The following is a 21,256-nucleotide window of genomic DNA, read 5'->3' as shown; positions in this document are numbered from 1 at the left end:
TGAACTGATGGAAATTTTTGGTAATTGTAAGATAAGCAGTTTTCTTTTTTTTATATAGTGATTTAACAAACTGTTTCATGTCTTTCCAGACTCCACTTTTCCTCTCAAGGTCCAGTTTATTCTTACCCTATGCTCTTATTTAGCTTTACTGTCTCAAAGACCTTTAAAACTAAGAAAATGTTCACTATTTTCAAATCTACACAGATCGTCTCGGATTACCTAATTTTCGTCTTAAATTGATGTTACCATGAATGTCACAAATAATTAACCATAGCTTTTGTTTACGATAGAATTTAGTATTTAAGGCGGCTTGTACACGTACACTAAGTTCTTAATAGTTTGACATTCGTCGAGTAAGCTAGTCAGATTATTGAAACCAAGTTCAATTGATTATTTTCTTGTTTAAAAAAGTTTTTTCCAAAATAGTGAATTGAATTATTAAACTGTGTTAACCAACCAACACGATGAGACGGTTGTTGGTTAGATATTAACAATTAAAATTTTGATTATCAAGTAACAAAGTAGTTTTAATAGCAAGAATATGGTCAAACATCATTGGTTAGCGAAGATACATTACACCGACAACAGACAAAAAATTGAATTTTATGAAATACTGTCAACATTCAAAAATCTCGTAATCCCAAATAACTGATTTTCAGTGTATGAAATAGAAATTTTGATCTCACTGTTTTGAAACTTATTATTGTTGAGGAAAGTGTATTTTGGTAAAGGTCAAAGCTATACCGAAGCAACAGAAATATAATTTCATTTTCATTATTATTGGCAACATGATCAAGTCGCCCTTGGTTATATTTTGATTGACCGGTCAGTCAATCGCGGCCCGCCTCGAGGTTATATCAATTTGCAACGACTATATTATGTATAAATATTACTCGGTTTATGTGTACGGTGTATTTTCATCTTATCCCTTAATTTGTTTTGTTATGAAAAGGAATAGCTCAGTCTACCAAATTGTCCTGCTTTGTCCATATCACCAATGAAATATTATTCGATTAGAGCCACCAATTGCAATTTGTAATACCTCCATTAGTATTCTCCTGAAATTACATAATTATTCAAAAGCGACGTTTTATGTCCTCATATTTTCACCTATCGTTGTTACTAAGCTGTTCTATCCATTACGACGAGCTCATATAAACGTGAATAATGATTCATAAATGTACACTGAAAAATATCAATTGTACTTCGAATATTAAATAATTTCACTTAAATTGGGTATCATCCTTTTGTTTCCATCTAATCGTTGCAATGAAGTGAAAAAGAGGAAAATAGCTGGGAGAACGAGGATGGATAGGATAGGAATAAGGTTATTATAGAAATGCCCAAACAGGAGCCAATGGAAAACAAAATAGCTGCAAAAAAGGAATACCTAGGAATACTACAATAAGTAGAGGAAACAATAAATCATATTTATGAAACAACAAAATCGGAAAGACTGGAAAAATGAAAATTAAAATCCCCATATTCTGACAGTCAAAAGGGAATAAAAAGTTCTAGAGAAAAACAAAACTACGTGAAACTAGAAGTAAGATGAGACCTGTTTATATTTTTCATTTTGTTCAATGCTCTCTTCCATATTTATTTCAGCTTCATGATTTCGCGCTCATAAAATTTCTAGTCCTTATCAGCAAAAAACTGAATCAGGTGCGATTGAAGGTCATCTCCATTGGTGAAAGTGTGACCCTTCAAAGAATTCTGAAAATTCGAAATAAATTGTAATCATATGGTGCCAGATAGGGGTTGTATGGGGGATGTGATATCATTCCCCAGCCAAGCTTTTATAGTTTACCACGAGTTGCCAAAGATGTGTGAGGCCTTGCATTATCATAAGTGAAATACTATATCATTACTATTTGACAATTCTGGCCGCTTTTGTTCTATTGCTTTATCCAGTTTCATTAATTGCTAACAGTAAACATCAGAATTGATCGTTTGGTTCCTTGGAAGCAGTTCAAAAAACACACACCTTTCTAATCCCACCAAACTGATAGCATGAGCTTTTTCGTTATTTTTAGCATTCCGATGTGATTTGTGCTGGTTGATAGTGTTTGCTCTCTGATCGTTTTCGAACTATGTTACTGTGCAAGACCCTTTTTTCATCCAGTCCAATGATGACTCTTTTCAAGAAAGGGTAGGTTTCATTTTGTTTCTGATGTACCCAAATATCAAGCTTCTTAACTATCCCAAAATATTTTAAGTGGTTTTCAATTGTTGTGTGCGATACATTTAGCCTCTTCGCGACCTCTTAAACAGTTATATGACGATTTTCCTCAATTATGACTTTGGTCATCATCAACTTGTTACAACAGTAGGGCGACTAGAACGTTGCTCTCCTTTGAGGGAAAAATCTCCTGAACGGAATTTTTTATACCAATTTTGATACATGCGCTCTCTTAAGCAATCAGTACCATAAACTTCACATATTTCTTTGTGAGCCGTAGCAGCTTTCCCTTCCGTTTACGGAAATAAAAAACTAAAATATGCTGAAAATGTATCAGTAATATACAAAAGTACTTAGTCAAAAACCTTATATTTGTTTTCCTCATAATGTTCAGATCTCCTTAAACGGTATGTAATTGCGTGGGTATATTTGTAAAACATTGTCACTTGTAAAAAATGCATCTCAAATTGGTGTGAACTTTTAGATCGAATTAAATTAGAATGAAAAAGAATATAAAAAATACTATAAGAACTATGTAATTGTTTAGTGATTATTAAATTATTTTAACATGATGTAAACTTCATATTTTCAGTTATATTGTGAGAAATTTGTCATGCTTCTTAGTGTAAATACTCATGATCAAACAGGGTATAAAATCGTTTAATGAGTATCCGTGCAATTGCTAGGGCAACACCACAACTGTCCATAAATAGAATTTGTTGGGACCCCGTTCATTGATTCTCTTTAATGAAAGTATATCATAACACCATTTCGCGTGAATTATCAGATTTTGAAAACTCATTTACGACCAGAGTTATAAGAGAAATATTAATTTCGATATTATTACAAAGTTGCAAGCTTTTAATTAAAATGAAAATTACCGTTTGCACAGAAAGAAGTGCCGGTTTGAGTATAAAACGTCGCATAACTCTTATTACTTGGTTATTCGATAAACGGAAAATCACATGAATGAGAAAGCATTAAGTTGGCGCAAATATCTTCTTTTAGATCGCTATAACAACGATCATTGGTTAACTCATTCAGAAAACGTTTCTAAAATTGCATTTCCAGATAAATGTAAATGTATTTAAAATTTCTTACATCATACCTTTATAATTAGAGCTAGTTTCAGTATAAATGAATTTCCTCATCTTTATTTATTATGTAATTTCTTGCTTATGTTTTATTCCACTTAAAGAAATTCTCGGATAGTGTTTTCTTCAAAAATTATGTAAAACTATACAAAAAAATTTATCACAAGACAATAAAAGTTGCCAAAGATATTTATTATAATAGGAGACTTGCTAATTCTCTTAATGTTTCTAAAGAAACTTCTTCATTGAGCATAATCTCTACTTCATTTGCTAACCTTAATAATTACTTTGTGAATGTAGCCAAAAAATGAATAAATTCTATTAAACTCCTTCTCATGATCCGCTCTCATATCTCTCTGATGTTAATACTAACTTACACAGTTTCTTCTTTATGCCCGTAATTTTAGCAGAGCTTCGTGATACAATTTGATGACATCAAAAATAAATACTCATCTGGAACTGATAGATTTATATTAAAAATGTTTCAAAATGGCACTTTTTCCAATTGTCTTAAGACGACTATAATTATAGCTCTGCATAAAGGAGTAGATGAAAATTATCGCTCAATTGCACTCCTTGCCACGTTATCTGAGATCATAGAAATATTGGTAAACAGGTTCTTCCTCCTAAATAATATTTAATCTAGTCGTTACTCCAATAGAGCAACTTTTTGTGATGTTTCTAAGGCTTTCGATTGAGTTAATCATAATATTTTAATCAACAATTTGCAGTACTAAGGTTTCAAGAGAACACCTCTCGCGTGGTTTAAGTCATACCTTACCAACAGAAGTCAATTTTTAAGGGTTGATACAACATGTCTTCTTGCAAGTCATTAGAATGCGAAGGGCCCCAAAGGCTCAGTACTAGGCCCTATTTTGTTTCTTCTGCCAACGATACTAGTTTCCCTTGGAGCAGCCCTGATCTCACGGCACTTCATAGAACCTTATCTAGTGACCCTTAAATCATGGTGCGGTTCTAATCTTCTCTATTTTTGTTGTCGTTGCGGCTATCCATTTAGGAACGCGGAACACGACCTTTACCTATCTACTCCACGATCAGAATTAGTTGCGGGCTCAATATTTTACAATGAAAAAAAAAAAATCACGATCACTTGCCAATTGAAATCAAATCGATATCATCTTTTTTCGCAATCCGCAATAATTTGAGGGCGTATACACTGGAAAGTGTCTTCTACTCTGTAAACGACTTATTCTATTCTAATAATAATATTTAATTCCGGACATGCTGCACACTGATTTAATTTTGTTATGGACTTTATATACTTATTATAATCACCTCTTACTACTACCTAATTTTGTTATTCATTGTGCTTTCCTTCTGTATTTTGAAATTTTATGGTATTTGTATATTTACTTAGTTATTTTCATGTTTTTTTAGTTTTTACAAGTTACAAAAAGAAATGAAAATCCGTACTCTGTTATTAATCTTTTATTAATCAACTTTGTTTTCTTTAGAATTTTGGTGACGATTTATCAATTGACGGTTTAGTAATTAAATTTCTTATTCAAACTAAGTAAGTGGCAACCTTATCCGATCCATCCGTTCAGATGGTCATAGTAAGAAGTGGAAGACAGCAATATTATTTCTTCGTCCTTTTTCCTCTTCCTTTCTTCTTTCTTTGATTTCCTTTGCCTACCATCTTTTACTTTGCCTTTTTTTCACATGTAAATAAACTGAATACAATCTTCGATTTATAGTAGTTTTCACCATATCTCACACAATCATATTCGTAGTTTTCTCCGGCCAAATTTTCACTATCTATTTCACATTATTCTACAGAAGTTAATTCTACTTTCTTTTCACTTATTTTCACGTTTTATTGCAGTGTTGTCAATTTCAGAAACTGGACTTAATTCACAAAGGAGTTTCGATAGTGACCGTAACAGATTTTGAGGTTGTTGGCTGGAGTGACTTTGATGGTTCTGCAATTTGGCTTCCATTAAAAAAGTTAGGTTGTATTTGTCCTCTATTTCGCTTTTCAAAGTCTAATATGAAAACATATTTAGGAATATTCCAGCAGAGCTGAGCCCAGAAGAAGCTTTCTTTTGAGACGTAGATATTCCCGAGGACTATCATAAAAGCCTGCCAACCTGTGATCGGGTAATCCTTCAACCTGGATGATTATCAAGCCAATGACGACATTGTTCATAAAAATACGATTACAAGGGCTTGAAAAAAGTTCTGTCTGAGGGTTGGAGGTAATGTCATTTGCTTTTTCATTTTTGCCCTTCATGATGCAAGCGGGACTGCAACAGGCGATCACCGTCACAGTTTCTCCCTTTTCCGTTGACGTTACCGCTAGAACTGCTCCAGGACGATTATTCAGTTGGAGACTAGTTTAATCCATATGAAAGATGTTAGAAGGCTTAGTAAACAATTCGTTATCTTTCAAAACGGTATCCAAAATGTTGAAATATGATTATACATCATTTCGATACATAACTTTTAAGCGAGCAATTGAGATTTCCGCCGATTTATAAATTTTAACATCTTGATTTCTTACTAAAAACCCAGTCACAAAATTATATCCAGCTTTCTGCTTTTCTTTATTAAATCCAAATAAATTTAACTGCTCTGCAAATTTAAATACGATTAATTTTTGATATATGTTCGTATGACGCATCATTTAAGTAATGGAAACTAAAATTGAATACCTACTACTGATCAAATCGCTGAATCACAATTTTTGAGAAACTTCAAACGTACAGCGCACGGGTTTGTTCCCGAAAAACGCTTGATCAACAAGAACAAAGTTATCTCTCCTGAGATTTGCCGCAGTTAGCTAAAAAAATTTTTGCAAGCATACCTGATAAATGCTATCTGTCTTTCTCAAGACAATAAAAACTTGGTATGGATTACGACAAATAACGAGAGGTATCCGCTAATGCTACTTTGAAACATTAATATTACAACATATTGTTACTTATTTTCTATATCTGTGCAGTTTGCATTGACTTTTATAGCATACATAAATATTGACACAACAAGTCTGTGAGGAAGGTACAGACTCTTATTGGCTGATGAGTAAGGAAATTAGTTCATTTGGATAAACTCTCATTCGGATCTGGTGATTCTCCGCTAGTTTGACACATTATTCAATAGCTGTTGGAACTTTGAAATCTCTTTGAAGTACGTAGTTTGGAATATACCGCCGGAGCATTAGCCAGCGATCTGAGTACTTTGGATTGCAAACGCTGTATCTTTAAGATAGTTATGTTGCTTGCCGAACCCCAGAGCTCTTGTAAATATTTGAATTTTTATAACAAAAGGAAATAAACTTATGAAAAACTCATTGGATATTGGTCAACCTGAACTTTAATATTTTTTTCTGATTGACAAAAACCTTTCATTCATATAGATGGTTCTCTTGTGAATACTACTAAATAAATTGTTCACATTCCCAGCTATTTGAGTTTGGGGTCTCATACTTACTTGTAGGTTCAAATCCTGGAATGAAATCCGGGCAAGATTGGTTGGCGACTTGTCCTGCTGGAGTTTCAGGCCAACAAGACCAACCATCGAAGTGTACAGGACATGTTAAAACTGAAACAAAAATATACAAAATTGAAGAGTAAATGAAAATGCGAGGGATCTGATAGAAAGAATATTTTATTTTTTCAACATAAACTCTTTGGATTCCACATCTTTCGAAAAAACTCGGTTCTATCAAGATATTCTTCAAGTTTGGGAAGAGAAAATAATCGTTAGGTGCCAGATCAGGTCAAATTGTTGGACGAGGCAATAAATCGAACATAAAAACTCAATATATCAACAAGACATCAATCAATTACAGTTTTCTCTTTTACTACTACTAGATTATACCTTTAGACAACTGGGATAAAGTCGGTTGTTTCAATTGTATTTTTGTTTCTGGGGTATGGTGGAGAATCCAAGTTTCATCCATTGTGCCATATTGAAGGAAAAATTCATTTGGATTTCTTGTGAAGAGAGAGTTTTTGATCAGTATTGAACGACGTGGCTTGGTTTAAAGTTGAGACGGTCCAAGACATTCCAAATCATCCGTGTTCATATGGTAACTTTTAGAAGCAACAAATAAATTATTACATAGGATAGTGCGCGTTTAGGATTATATTTACATAATTATTCCTCTGCTCTTTTTTTGTTCCATAAAGTAAAAAATGATGTTAGATAAACATTAGAAATTGTTTTCCCTTTATGTATACCCAACAAATAGAGCAATTCTCTTCATATGAGAATTTGAGCTAATTCATGTGTCAGAATGCTAGATTTTGACAGATGACATGAAAAACAAGGAGCAAATTAACAATATAATCACCGTAGTGAAAGTGTAAACCTCTGGTAAGTCCATCTTCTGTCATATCGCTCTCGTATAGACAACGGTAAGATTTATACATGCGATAAACATGGAGTGAGGGATTAACTCGAGGACATGGATATAATTTCTATTATAAATCGTATACTTTCCGAGACTCAAACATATATAGAGGTATTTTAATAAATTATCGCAAGAACAAAATAGTTAGATGTTGGAATTATTGAAGAATTGTGAATAACAATGAATAGCGGTGCATCTAATTACCATTTTCAGGATTTGTCAAATTATACCTAACTGTGTGACTTATTTTTTATATAACATGAATTACAACGGATGGGTATCGTTATATATGTTACAGTAAAATTACCTGTGATTATACATAATCACCACATATTCTATGGGGAAATAATCATTGATTTGCATTTACATGTAAGTTTACTTCTTTAGATGTTTTAGACGTTACAGAATTACAAGGCTTGACAGTTTTTTTACATTTGCACTGATCATCATAATCACCATTAAATTTGGAAGATATCCAACACTTAATGGTAAATGTGATAAATATCATGACTTATTGGCAGTGTTCGTGTTTATTTTTATTTAAATCAGATTTTTTTATTCAAATCGGATTTTTTCAACAAGTCTTTAAATTTAGAGTAAATCAGTATTTTATATCTGTAAAAGTAATACATGTCTTGAACAGGATCATAAAATATAATTTAAGTGGATTTCATGCCAGAAGCTACGTATAAGTACTCTAAGTATAACATCATTTCCAACACTGATAGATGATCAGATTTCACATCAGCTTTAAATCAACGAACCCTACTTATTGGGCTAGTAAAATAGAGTCCAGGTGTTTTCTAAATAGATACTAACTTAACCTAAAATAACCTAACCTAATCCAACCTAACCTTCGTTTTCTTAGTATTCGTAATATTGAGTAATTTGGAATTAAAACGCTCAAGCATACCAGCCATTATTCAATGTTTTATTTTTTAAGTAAGGGTAGCTAAAAAACATCTACATGCAACAAAATTAGAACCACTTCTGCAATCACGTGGATGTCGCGTGCCAAGGAGTTGCGCAAACTGAACAAATTTTCGTAAAGTAAAGAGGACTTTGATCACAATCCCCATTACGAGTTGAGGATTTTATAAACTAACTGGTAAATTTGATAAATATGAAATAATTTATCAAATTTTCAAAATTCAGATAATTTTATATAATCACCGAAGTTATTACTTTTACCGTAACATATATAATAACGATGAAGAGAAAGAAGTGATCCATAACCCTCCTTGACATATAAAGAGATATTTTTTGCTCTTGAAAGGTTTACAAAACTGTTTAATACTTCTCGAGATATTCCACGAAGTTATAGGTAGAAAAAAGAATGAGACTTTTTGTAGAAAGTAAATGCCATTTGAGTCAATAAAAATTGATTGCTTGAAAAAAAAAACATAAGGTAATGGAGGATAATAAGGCTTACATAGAAAATATTTTATTTTTTTGAGAAATATTTGGTCGAATAAAATATTTTGTTGTAACATAAACAAAGTAAACATTCTTGAAACACAATGCTTTCCGTTTAAAAAATGTAAACAGAATGTTATTTTCTCGATAATAAGATCCAACGAGACAAGTATTTAATTAAAATATTTTATACATTAACAACATCTTTACGAACCCCACTTCGATACTAGTAACAAGGACCCATGCTTAATTATTGGGTCATTTGACAAAGGTAGTAAAACCAACGCCTCTACTCTTTGATTATTGAGTGTTCCAATGATCTAACTATTTTCTTTCTTTCTTTCTGAGTTTGAGATCAATGATTTACCGCATTAACGCATTAAATAATTATTTGGTCAGGTTAAGTTAGGTTAGGTTAGATTAGGTTATGTTATGTTAGGTTAGGTTAGGTTAGGTTAATGCATTAAATAAATATTTAGTTACGTGTTTTCTTTTATGAATTAAAGTCTCTCTTCTTTAAGAACTACAGTATAGTATTTTTGTGTACAAGAGAGTAATAGAACCAAATTTCTAATGCAAAACTAATTTTAAATATTCTTACAAAATAATATAAATATTTCATGAAATTTTCATAAATGTAGCTGACCTAATAAAAGTTTTGGGTTTTAATGATCTTTTATAACCATAAGCTGTACAAAACAAAGAAAAAGGTTTGAGCTGGCCAGAAAACTTGCTGTATTATGAAATTTTTCTCAATAAGTACCTATACATACAAAATGTCGAGCCTAGGAAGGCTGGTCATTTTGTTTTATTTCAATTCCAAGATCTTTTGGCAACAAATTTCACCTAAAATACGAATGTATTTTTTTTAAGGAAGTCCAAGTTGTGTGTTCTCCTCATTTTTGTCTTGTAGTAATTTGCAAGCTGGAGTATACAGGCAATTTTGAATTATATTGTGATTATGGAATTTTTGGAATACAAGTTGTCATCAAATAAAGGTTTTCTAAACTTACTATAATGTAAATAGAGAGATTTAATATTCGAAGAATAGATTTATTGATCTCATTATTTAAAGGGTTGCACATGATAAAATTAATTCAATGCATGGAAAAAATACTAAAATTAAGTCTCACACGGCTTCGTTTGTCTTAATAAGAAACAAAAACTTCGCTTCTGGCCTCGTTCACTACTTTTATTATTTGCTTACATGAGAAACTCTCTTTGGAATTGGATATATTATTTCTCTTAGAGAAAATGAAATTTTAGAAATATTAAACAATGTATTAAGTGATATATCTTAATGAATCTATACACGATACTGTAATACAGTTCTTTCTATCTATCTAAGAAAATATCAACTAAATTGATGTCATTATTTTATTTTCATAGAAATATATTATTTCTTTTTGTATAGTATTATATTTAAACGGAGAGAACTGGAACTAATCGATTATTGAGTATCCTCTAATCAACCGGTATATTAAGTGGGTACTACACGATATATCCCACATTTGCGCGAACATTTACGTTTCAACGTACGGCTGAACATTGGAAGGAAGGCTGGAAACTTTCCTAACTTACCTAAAGAAATAAAAACTAATGAATAGCATACAACAGATGTGATTTTAAAATTGAATGATACTGGCAACTTTAAGATAAAACACGCAGTGTTCACAAGCAAGAGGAAAAAAGTGAGTGTAGTTGTATTTGTTCGAATGTTGGGTCTCCTATGACGAGGGTCAAAAAAACCTACTATCTCCAATAAAACCAACAAAGTATTGGATTAATTATGTGGTATCGGGTTTAACATAATATCATATTTAAAGAAGTTGATCTGGAATGGAATTTCCTACGATGACGAGAAGAGAATTTGAAACATTATTTTATAATTTATGACTTCTCAAAAATTTTCTTGTTCCATTGAATAAATTTTGCAGAGCAATAGCTACTACCGCATCTTAAAGAAATGAATTTGTCGACATTCTACTCAGATTTTATTTCAAAGGCAATAATAACCGTTTGTGATGATATTTTTTTTAATAAATCTTTTCAATTTTCCTTTTTACATTCTTTCCTCACTTTGCTTAGTTTATTTTTACGAGTACAATCTCGCGACAAAATTTTGATTTGAGTTTGGAGGTATGTAAACACCTCAAATCCTTTCCAACTTGAAACACTTAAAATTGATGTATTTTTTTCCTAATATTCTATTTTTAGCCAGGTTTTGTTGTCAATTCTAATGTCTATTCAATTTCCCAGGCGGCACTACTAATTTATTTTTTATTGAATACCTAATTATCTTGAATGTTATTATTACCTGATATTTTAGTTATAGTTTAGTTTAGATATGAAATTGATTCTTTGAACAGTAATTCTGTGCTATGACTAGAATTATCAGTTTAATAATACAAAATCATTAAGAACTTGTTTAGGCACGCAATTTAATATATTTAACTAAAAGAATATTTGAAATTTCATTTTTATAGTATATGTTCAATCTATTATTGTGCAATACAGATCATTCATGTTCTTTAGCAAAATTTTCGGAGATTTTCGCGCAGCAATTTTGTGAGTGTCATACATATAAAACCAAGTAGAACAATTATAAAAACCTACTAATAATATACGAATATTACCAAAAAAATCATTTCGAATTTCTATTGCCTCTGATTGGTGACGAAAAGAGAGCTGGAGAATTAGATTCCACTATGAATAAAATCGAATAGAATTGTACCAATATTTAAATAACGAAAAACAAATCAAACTATTTGATATTTTGGAAATTTCCAAATAACGCTATAAAAAAATGATATTAATGAAATTATTACTACTTATGCTGTTTTTGACTAATTTATGAAAATCTGTATGAATTACTAAACTTTTTAAACCAAATGAGCTTCGCTCCCATGAAACAGCAACATTGAGTTGTGGCAATTACATTACACATCGATTTTTGGATATGTTAAATGATTAGATAGAATAATAACCTAGTGAAATCGAATTTAAGAGCTTCCAAACCTAACTTCCATAATTGAACTAATCCTACTGATCAATGAGTCTTAAAAGTTTTCCATTCTTGTTGGTAGGAATCTACAGTGCTGTAGCTATTGATAGTACATTATAGTAGCAGCTTCACAAGTTTTTATAAAATAATGAAACTTAAAACACGAATTTGGCAGCAAAACATCGTAAATAAGCCTATTCAAAAACACTCGAAACTGGGACCTTCGGCGCATACTTAATCGTTCTGAAATTGCTAACTGGACTTCGCGTTAAGTAAGTCTTACACCCTACGATTTGCCGGAAAGGTTAACTGTAAAGATTTATTAGTAGCGTTTATGGGTCCAGTGTACCGGTGAGGTCTTCAGTTATTTTTGCGATGGCATTGATTGATATTACCTTATTAGGCTTTGGTTTAATTTTCAAGTTTAAAAATACAAAACCAATAAAAAGGAAGTGAAAAAGTGGTGTAAGTATTAGTTATTTGAAAAGCTAATTATCTCCGAATGATCGAGAAAATTAGTTGCTGTGATTACTCCTCTGGTAGAAAGAAGAAAAGACACCGTTGTAAGAAATAGTCTTTCTTTGTACACATTATTTTCATCAACACTATCTAATTTCGATGGAGATCCCCTGAGAGTTCATTAATCATAAACGAATTTGAATAAATCGTAGTACCATAATTTAAGGCTGTATACATCATCAGCAGGTGCTCCATTTTTCTCACAACTGCTGTTTTTTCGCATCTAGCTCAATTTGTGTCAATTTTTTCAGGAAAATTTGTTTAGCAGCTTCTTCTTTGTCTCATAGATACAAAATCTTCTAGTATCTTCTTATTAAATTTGATTTTCAAATATTAAATTGGTACCTATGCAATGTAGGAAGCACGCGCAATCTGCGTAGACTGAAGTCGGTTATACACGTACAGATACACCGTACGGTGTCCCTCGAATTGATTTTATTCCCACAGAAGTTCCGGTTGAGATTAAGCCGATGTTAATATATTGAACAAATTGAAATTGCCGTCTGATTTTATTCAAATGAGTATTTGAAGTAACATAACTAACTTAAATTTAACGACTATAGTGAGTGGAACGAATAATTTTAATTGGTTTTTAACGAATTAACTTTTCTGTTAAGAATAAGAGAATCATTTCCAGAAACCCTTTGCTAAAAACGTCTCCGTTTTCCATGGATTTGAAGTTAAGTGCTTGTAAAATTAATATTTTCGGTAGAATCGTTTTAATTCCTACCTGCTAACACCATTTTATTTCATATAGCTTAATTAATCTCAATGAATTCATGAATATTTTCTGATATTACATTTTAGGATTACTTATTGTAGAATATAGGATTTTTAATTGAATATTTTATATTTTATGTCGGGGTTCAAGCTCAGAAAAAGTTTGATATAATGTTCGATAAAATCATGCAAATTTCTGGGTTTATTTACTTCTAAATCATTTTAGCAGTTTTTATTATCAAGTCTCTAATCAATTATTATACTACCAATACAGTGGCCGGCAGGCATTCAATGCCTTATTTGTTCAAAAAGTGATGAAAAAACGTCTATATCTGCAATATTTGAATGCAATTGATAGACCTTTACAAAATTATTGTATCACACTTGGTGAAACATAATTAAATTCCAATCATTGGTAGCCTGTTCCTCTATACTGAAAATACAGGTTTCTATATAAAAGTTTCATTTGTAGTACGGCAGTTCTAATATTATTTGAATGAGCAAAAAATACTATAAAAGTAAAAAGTAACAAGCGGCGTCCCTCGGGGAAAATTACTATTGATATAATAGACAATAGTTTTCTATTAGGTTCCTTATTGGAATAAAAATCTTGATATTGAATTCCCTTTACTTCTTGATAATTTATACAAATAGAAAAATTCCCGTTTCTCCTACCAGAATATTTGTTCCGAACAGAACTTCAAGATCAATATTCACAGACATCTTCACACGGTAGGCACCACCCGTACTACTCGAGGGTTTATCATCTGTTGTACTTGCTTTTTACATAAAAATTAATTTTTCAAGAAAAATAAGTGAGAAAATTTCATACGTTTTCATATCAAAATAATTTTTGTGCTTTTACCAAAGTGAAAAGATTCCTACTCACAATTTGATGTTTTTAGTATTAAATCAAAATTAAAATGAATCTGTTCATGTAAGCTTCACCTAACAGAGAGAGATCTGTGCAATTGTGGTATTAAACGAGTATCTTCCGCAGCAAAAAGAAAGTGTAAAATATTCCACGGTGTGATCTTTAAATGAACTCAGCTAGAGAAGAAATATCTTATTTCTCCTAGAAGTATGCTTACCGCATTGAAAATCACCCCAACGAATTGGCTCAACCTCTAATGAGACGTCCAACCCAGCGAAGACTGGAAAGACATTTCCCGAGTGATTTGCCTAACCGATTTCAATGTCACAATGTATATATTAATCATCCTTTAATCAAACTTCATTATTATTTAGTGAAAGGAAAGGAAATTTTAGCGTTATTATCTATTAATGATGATTTTGAAATTCTCGTACAACATTTTGAATAGCAATATTGTCTAGTCTATTGAAATATGCTTTAGATTTTGAGTAACGTCATGGGAAGTAATCGAAAGGAGTCAAATCGGGGGATCTAGCCGGCTATTTGATCGTAACACGTCTTCCAATCCACCTATTGGGAAAAACCTCGTTTTAATAATTTCTAACAGTCCGTGCAAAATTCGGTGGAGCTCTTGTTGGTAGTAAAAAGTAAGTTCTCAATCTTTAGAAGTACATCTAACTTTTTTTCATCAGTAAATTCAACATTTCTACCTAGTTTTTGAATATTTTTTTCATGTCCATTTTCAGGAAACTGTTTTCAATTTTTACAGATTGAAAATAAAAAAAAAGTGGTAAAAAAACTTACAGATAGATAACCCAATTCTCTAAGATAGTATATAAATTGTAGTAGTAAAGAATCCGAATGGGTCAATATTTGGGTGTATGTGGGATGAGCCAGACTAAAGTATTAATTGTTTCTCAATTCTTTAACTACCAAGATATTAAAATGATTTTATGACGTTTATTAACCCTAGGTGTATAATTTTAAATCATAAACTCAACAGTATCCATTTCTTCTTTTAACATTTTATGGCTGCCAGTTCATAATACGGAATTTTATTTTTCATTTACCAATAACATTCAAGTTTTTTTACTTTGTAGCGAATATCCAACTGAAATTGAAACATAAATTTTTGCTATGAGCAAAAGCTAATAGGAATTTAATTTTTATTTGGAGGACTTTTATCGATAAAACGTGACCCAGATAGTTACATATTATCTAACTTCCTTCCATATTTTTTCCACTAGAGTTTCATAACTTTTTCATTGTTTTTGCAAGGAATTATTGTTAAAAACAAAATTAGAGAAGAATAAAATGAATGATATGTTGTACTGGTTGGGCAACTAAGAACAGTCGTCGGTCATATCTTACGAACGGATTCTTCAGCTTCAGGGAAAAAAATTGTAATAAAGTAGCTTCGTAAAACCCTCAGTAGAGGGCGTATTTGAAAATATAAAATTGAAGAAACAACATTTTTTAAAATTTAGACAATTAAGTTGCACCTTTATACGAAGCAAAACAGTAAATCGACATATTTCATTCAAACAGCATTCTCTGAGTGTACGAGATTTTGATATCAGGCTGGATTATTGCAATTGACTGATATAAGACGAATTTTGTGGACATATGAGGCTAGTTGTTATAATAATGGTGAAATAGATCGCCACAATATTATACACCACCGGTCAGAAACGAATCCCCGTTGGATGCAGGAGACCCATCATCAGGGTCGTTGGTCTGTAAATGTGGGGTGCGGGATTATAGGTGGACAATTAATTTCTTTTCAAATAAGACAGTTAATGGAGGAATATATTAAGAAACGAATTTTACAAGACATATTCTAGGCTATTCGTCGTGACATATTCTTATAAGATGATAGTTCCCTGGCATATTATTTCATTGGACTGATTGGAAGAAAAATTGACTATATTTGTTCTTAAATATATCGAAAATATTGTTGGAAATAATGACAAAAATCAAGTGTCAAGTGAAGGTCCTATCAAGTGAAGTGCTTAATATTAATATTAAGATATCCCGCATGATAAATTTCAATTTTCCATATGATTAACAGAGCCATACCAAATAATTGTCTCATATAAAATTGAATGTTCTACAAAATGCTCTCTCATAATTTTTCGATAAACTGACGCAATCCGACGTTATTTGACTTTAAATATAACTCATACTATTTTCTCATAATAAACTATTAAGTTTATCAAAGAATGTATCCTATTTTTTTTTTTTTGGTTTCACAAATGCTTTTATTTAACTGTCAAATTTCGAATGCTACCGTATCTTAAAATTTCATTTAATTAGAATCATTTTGTTTCAGCTAGAAATTATTTTTGAAAATTTTTTCTTCTTATCTTTTGACATTAGAGGAGTTTTATTACAACTAGGAAATTTATCAAAAAACTTCCACACATTCAATATAACTTTTATTTCATTCAATTTTATATAAGAGAATGATTTGGTCTTTTTGACGAAACTTGAAATAAAATTCTAAAATTAACAATAACGGCTTTGGCTTTCGGCTTCCACATGATTTTTTTTTGATCTCCAAAAATATTTTTGATATATTTAAGAACAAAAAATAGTGGATTTTTTTCAATCAGTCAGTCTATTATTCCACGTATTCTCGGCATTTTTCAGATATCAGATACCCTTATAGGTAGATAGGACGTGGAAGTTTAGTTATTTGGCCTAGATTTTGTTCACACCGATCGAATCAGGACAAGAGATGATATTATTAAAAGAATTCGACAGGCAATACGAAGTATTTCAACAACAAAAATTGAAACTTCTATCCTATACTCCCTTCAGCGTCTGATTTGATGTGTAGAAAATGATGAACGACATTCTGAAACCTAGGTTGTCACTAATTACGTGGTTAGTTATTGATTGTTATTGTTCTCATTTGTTAGTAATATTAGCTTCACATTTAGATAACATAATCTAGCGGCAATTACAAGATTATAGTTTGAAATGCAGGCAAGACAATGTAAGAACTTTCTTTTCAAATTCCATTTGGGCCAACCAACGTTTGAAGAAGAATTTTTGCCATTTACATATTTCTTAAAATATCTCGGGGAAGATATCGACATGCAGTTTTCGCTATTTCAATATTTAACCAATTCACTTTTGCGAGATTTAATTAAACTTTTATTCAATTTTTTCCAAGAGAAATAACTATATCTAAAATATATGAAGAGCGCCCTTTAGCATTCAAGCAAAAGTTTCCTACTCTCCCCTATCTCTTATTTGAAGAGATAGATAACCTTGTAAAATGAAAAATACGCAAAATTTATTGAAGAATTCAATGATCGTACAGAAAGTGCCATTCAATTGCTTTAAAATTTTCTATTTTTTAATCCGCCGTTTAATGGAGGATTTCAAATTCTGAAAATAATGAATAGATACATATTTCTCAGTGCCACTTTTGTTATAATTTTTTTCCTGAAGTTGTAATACATTCCGTTCCTGAGATATGCCCAACAGCCATTCTTAGTTGTCCACCTGGTATTATCCAAAGAATACATCAATAAAAACGAAGTGTTAGCTAGTGAGTCTATTATATAATCCCTTGTAGAAGGAATACACAAGATGCTATATTTGAAATTACTCGAGATCTTTTGGGACCTATGCGAATCTAAAATTTAGATGATAGGAATAATAAACGGTTCTATGATGTTTCTTCTCTCAGCGGTGTGGAAAGCGTTTATAGATTTTCAGAAATATCATACTGAAGTCATTATTTTCTAAAATTTGATAATTAATCGAAGGGTTTCCAAGAAATTATGGTTAACCCTCATGTCATTAACAGATAACCTTTTGCATATTCTTATCACCCACATGTCTTTTATATTTAAGAATTATCAAATCATCCTTTAAATTCTTGTTAATAACATTGATTCATTTACATTAACTTTTTCATGAAAATTATTCGTAACAAAAGTTTTGCTATTCTCTATAGAAACACACGCGGTGTTCAAATAAAGAATATGAAATGAAAAATATTGTAGGAGTGGATGCCATCTCGCCGCTGTCATTCTTTAAACCTGGTCCTTAGATTCTCAAAAACTTTTATATGTTATTTGCTTCTTCATTTGTCTTACCTTATCTATACAGACTCGACTTCCGAGAAAGCGTCATAAAAATAAATCAGCTGGAGGTAGAGCTAGATTGTCATGGAATATGCCCGAAATCAATTTGTTAAAGAGCATTTCTTTAACCACGGGTAAACTCTCTTTGAATGTGTGACATATTGCACCAACCTGCAGCATCCAAGTTCTTTTGTTGTAACGGAATAACCGCGAGTCTTTTTGAACAATTATGTCCTTTGAATATATTGTTGTCCAAAACCGTAACTTTTGGAAAATATAAAGGTTGTTAGTATTTTAATTGCGGGTTTCTCTATTCCAATAATCTGCAGTTTTTTTTTGTTGATACATAACGTCGAATATTATATCGCCAAGATCATTCGTAACATTAAATCATTTTTTTTCGATTGTTGCACTAACTGTAACTAAAAGGATGCGGTTTTAAGTTGTTTGGGGTATCGCTGAAGCATCTGAACATTCACGTGTAGAGAGCCTCGGTCGTCCTAGACAGATTCGTTTATTCGTTCCACGAGTCGAGCGGATCATTCTGATGAATGATGTTGGTCTAGATAGTAAGATTTAACTAACAAGCAGTTTTGTTGAATGGTCTATGATGTTTGTTGACACTTTCTTCATTTATCGGAATGAGTATTTGGATACTTAATAATACCTTTCCTTCAGATATTAGTGGTAATAACTTGATCCTGGACAGCCACCAAGAACCGGTCTACGGTTTCTCCAAGCCATGTGCAGGAAGATGCAGCGTTTACTGAAAAAATCTTTGGGAATGATCAGCAATATAAATATCACTTTCCTGTGGTGAATCTGAATGAATATGGTCTAAAAAAGTTGTTTGAATGGATAACTTGGACTAGTGGTAAAATCGCGAGAGTATGCTTATTATAACGATGACTTACATTTCCATACTCTTGTATACATAAATTATAACCCATTTAACCAAAAAAGTAGGGCTAGGAGAAATATAATAATAAATAATATTTTTAATTGGATTTACAATATAAACAACTATCTGATATGTGTTTTAAGCTAATTTAGGTGTGTTGGGATTTCAAATAAAAATCACTACTAAAAGTTGAAAGACATCTTCTATTCTGTAATATTTGAAAGAATAAAAACCGATGAGTCCAAAAAAGTTTTGCGAAATGATCGGATTATGAGTGTCTTTTGATAGAAACCATATAGTACGAATATTGTTAAAAAAAAATCTGGAAAAAAATTCAGTAAAATCAACCGAAGATCTCCACAGCAATCGCTGCTGTGGACATATTGAAATCTTCTGAGAGGGTTTGGCATGCCAATCTTCTGAATAAGTTAAGATCGTGGGGTTTGTCGTCCTCAATTATCGACTGGCTAAGTAGCTTTCTCAAAAATCGATTTATCCAGGTAGTTAAAACAATAGATACACATCGGAAAGATTTGAGGTAAACGCTGTTTATCTCCAGGGATGCATTTTGTCACCTACTCTCTTTCTCGGCCAACATCCAAATCAGTAACAGATCACCACCATCAATACCGATCTCGAAAACATTCTGGAGTAAGGTGGAAGCAACATGATTGAGTTCAATGCAGTAAAAACCCAGGTTGCTGTTTTTACAGAGAAGGCTGTCACTGTGGCATAGGATTTGGTCCTGTCTGGACATAAAATATCCACGCCACCGCAAATTGTTGGATCTTGAGGCTGGAAGCAATATGTCCTGGCTGAATTAGCTAAGGCAGCATCACAAAGAAATTGTGAAGAGCTGATGCTTCTGTAAGGACAATATTGGACACTTTTCATAGTGGCAAAGACATTGTCGAAGTTTATTCAATATACTATGTATTCCAAATATAATTTTTATCAACAATTTTGTTTTATAATCTCAATTTCCTTCAGAATTCTAAAATTTGATATCAACATATTACAAAGCTTCAATAAAAATAAAAAATAAATCATGCCGTGAAAGATAGACAAAAAATGAAATTTTTGATATTCCACTTTTTCAATAATCTACTATTTACAATGATAAAACATAGAGACTTTTTAATATCACATTTACAAACCTCAATCTATCTTCCGCGCGTTCACAAATATTTATCTCAAACGAATTTAATTAGATTTCTGTAGAGAATTCCAATGAGAGGAAAATAAACTGAATGAAAATAATAGTTCCAAATTAGTTTCAGAGATTGTACGATTCTAAAAAAGGTTAATTTCATTAATGGATCCAGTTTAATCAGATTAATCAGTTTATACATAAAATTACAAATGTGAGAATGTTCAAGCAGAGAAGCATTTAATCGATCGGAACCCGGACTCAATAAACTAATAAATGGAATAGTTTTAAGATACGATCTATATCATTCTGTTTTAAGCCAGCTCAGCTATAATACATTAAGATGTTATACACTCCGTTGAGCCCGTATAGATATCTTTTTCTCCAAACATATGAATAGTTGCAATGAAGTTGCTATTTATCCAAACATAATTCGATTTTAGTTTGTACCAAAAGATTTAATCCTAAAAAAAGGGAGTACGTGAGTGGTCTGATAAGTATTTAGCTACAGAAAACGGAAAATTATAACTTTCGCAAGTTTGGAAACAAAAAAAAGTAATGTTAGGTTAAGTCAGGATAAAACAGTGTATTGGACAGCAGTTTGTAGTCTAATTCAACCAATTCGGCGATGGCGAAGGTATGAGTTGGTGCGTTATCATGGTGAAGAACTTTTTCTATACCAAATGAGGCTGTTTTTGTTTCAGCTTGGCTTCAATTTGGCTCATAAATTCTGTATAATACATCCCCGTGAATATTTTCTCTTTTTTCATTTTTCGTCCAATTCTAGTCGCTATGATAACAAATTCGGCTGAAATTTCGAGAGTATATGATATTCTCAGTTTATCGCTTTTTATCCACCATATTATTATTGTGAACTCTAAATATATGGAATACCGAGTCTTTGCTAACTGATTT

General features: G+C 31.6%; 1 protein-coding gene across 5 annotated transcripts in view; it reads right to left on the bottom strand.

Moving 5' to 3' along the window:
• The window catches only part of LOC130901707 (calcitonin gene-related peptide type 1 receptor), a 200,808-nt gene that overhangs the window by 76,678 nt on the left and 102,874 nt on the right, over nt 1–21,256 (bottom strand). For all 5 annotated transcript variants that reach the window (XM_057813247.1, XM_057813248.1, XM_057813246.1 and 2 more), the window contains one exon: nt 6,730–6,840. In XM_057813247.1, coding sequence (XP_057669230.1) covers nt 6,730–6,840 — 111 coding nt within the window. The remainder of the gene's footprint in view (nt 1–6,729; nt 6,841–21,256) is intronic.

This window comes from Diorhabda carinulata, chromosome X (genome assembly GCF_026250575.1).
Source record: "Diorhabda carinulata isolate Delta chromosome X, icDioCari1.1, whole genome shotgun sequence".
NCBI classification, from domain to species: Eukaryota; Metazoa; Arthropoda; class Insecta; order Coleoptera; family Chrysomelidae; genus Diorhabda; species Diorhabda carinulata.
Note: the sequence above shows the minus strand (reverse complement) of the source record. Positions and strands in the feature narration are given on the sequence as shown.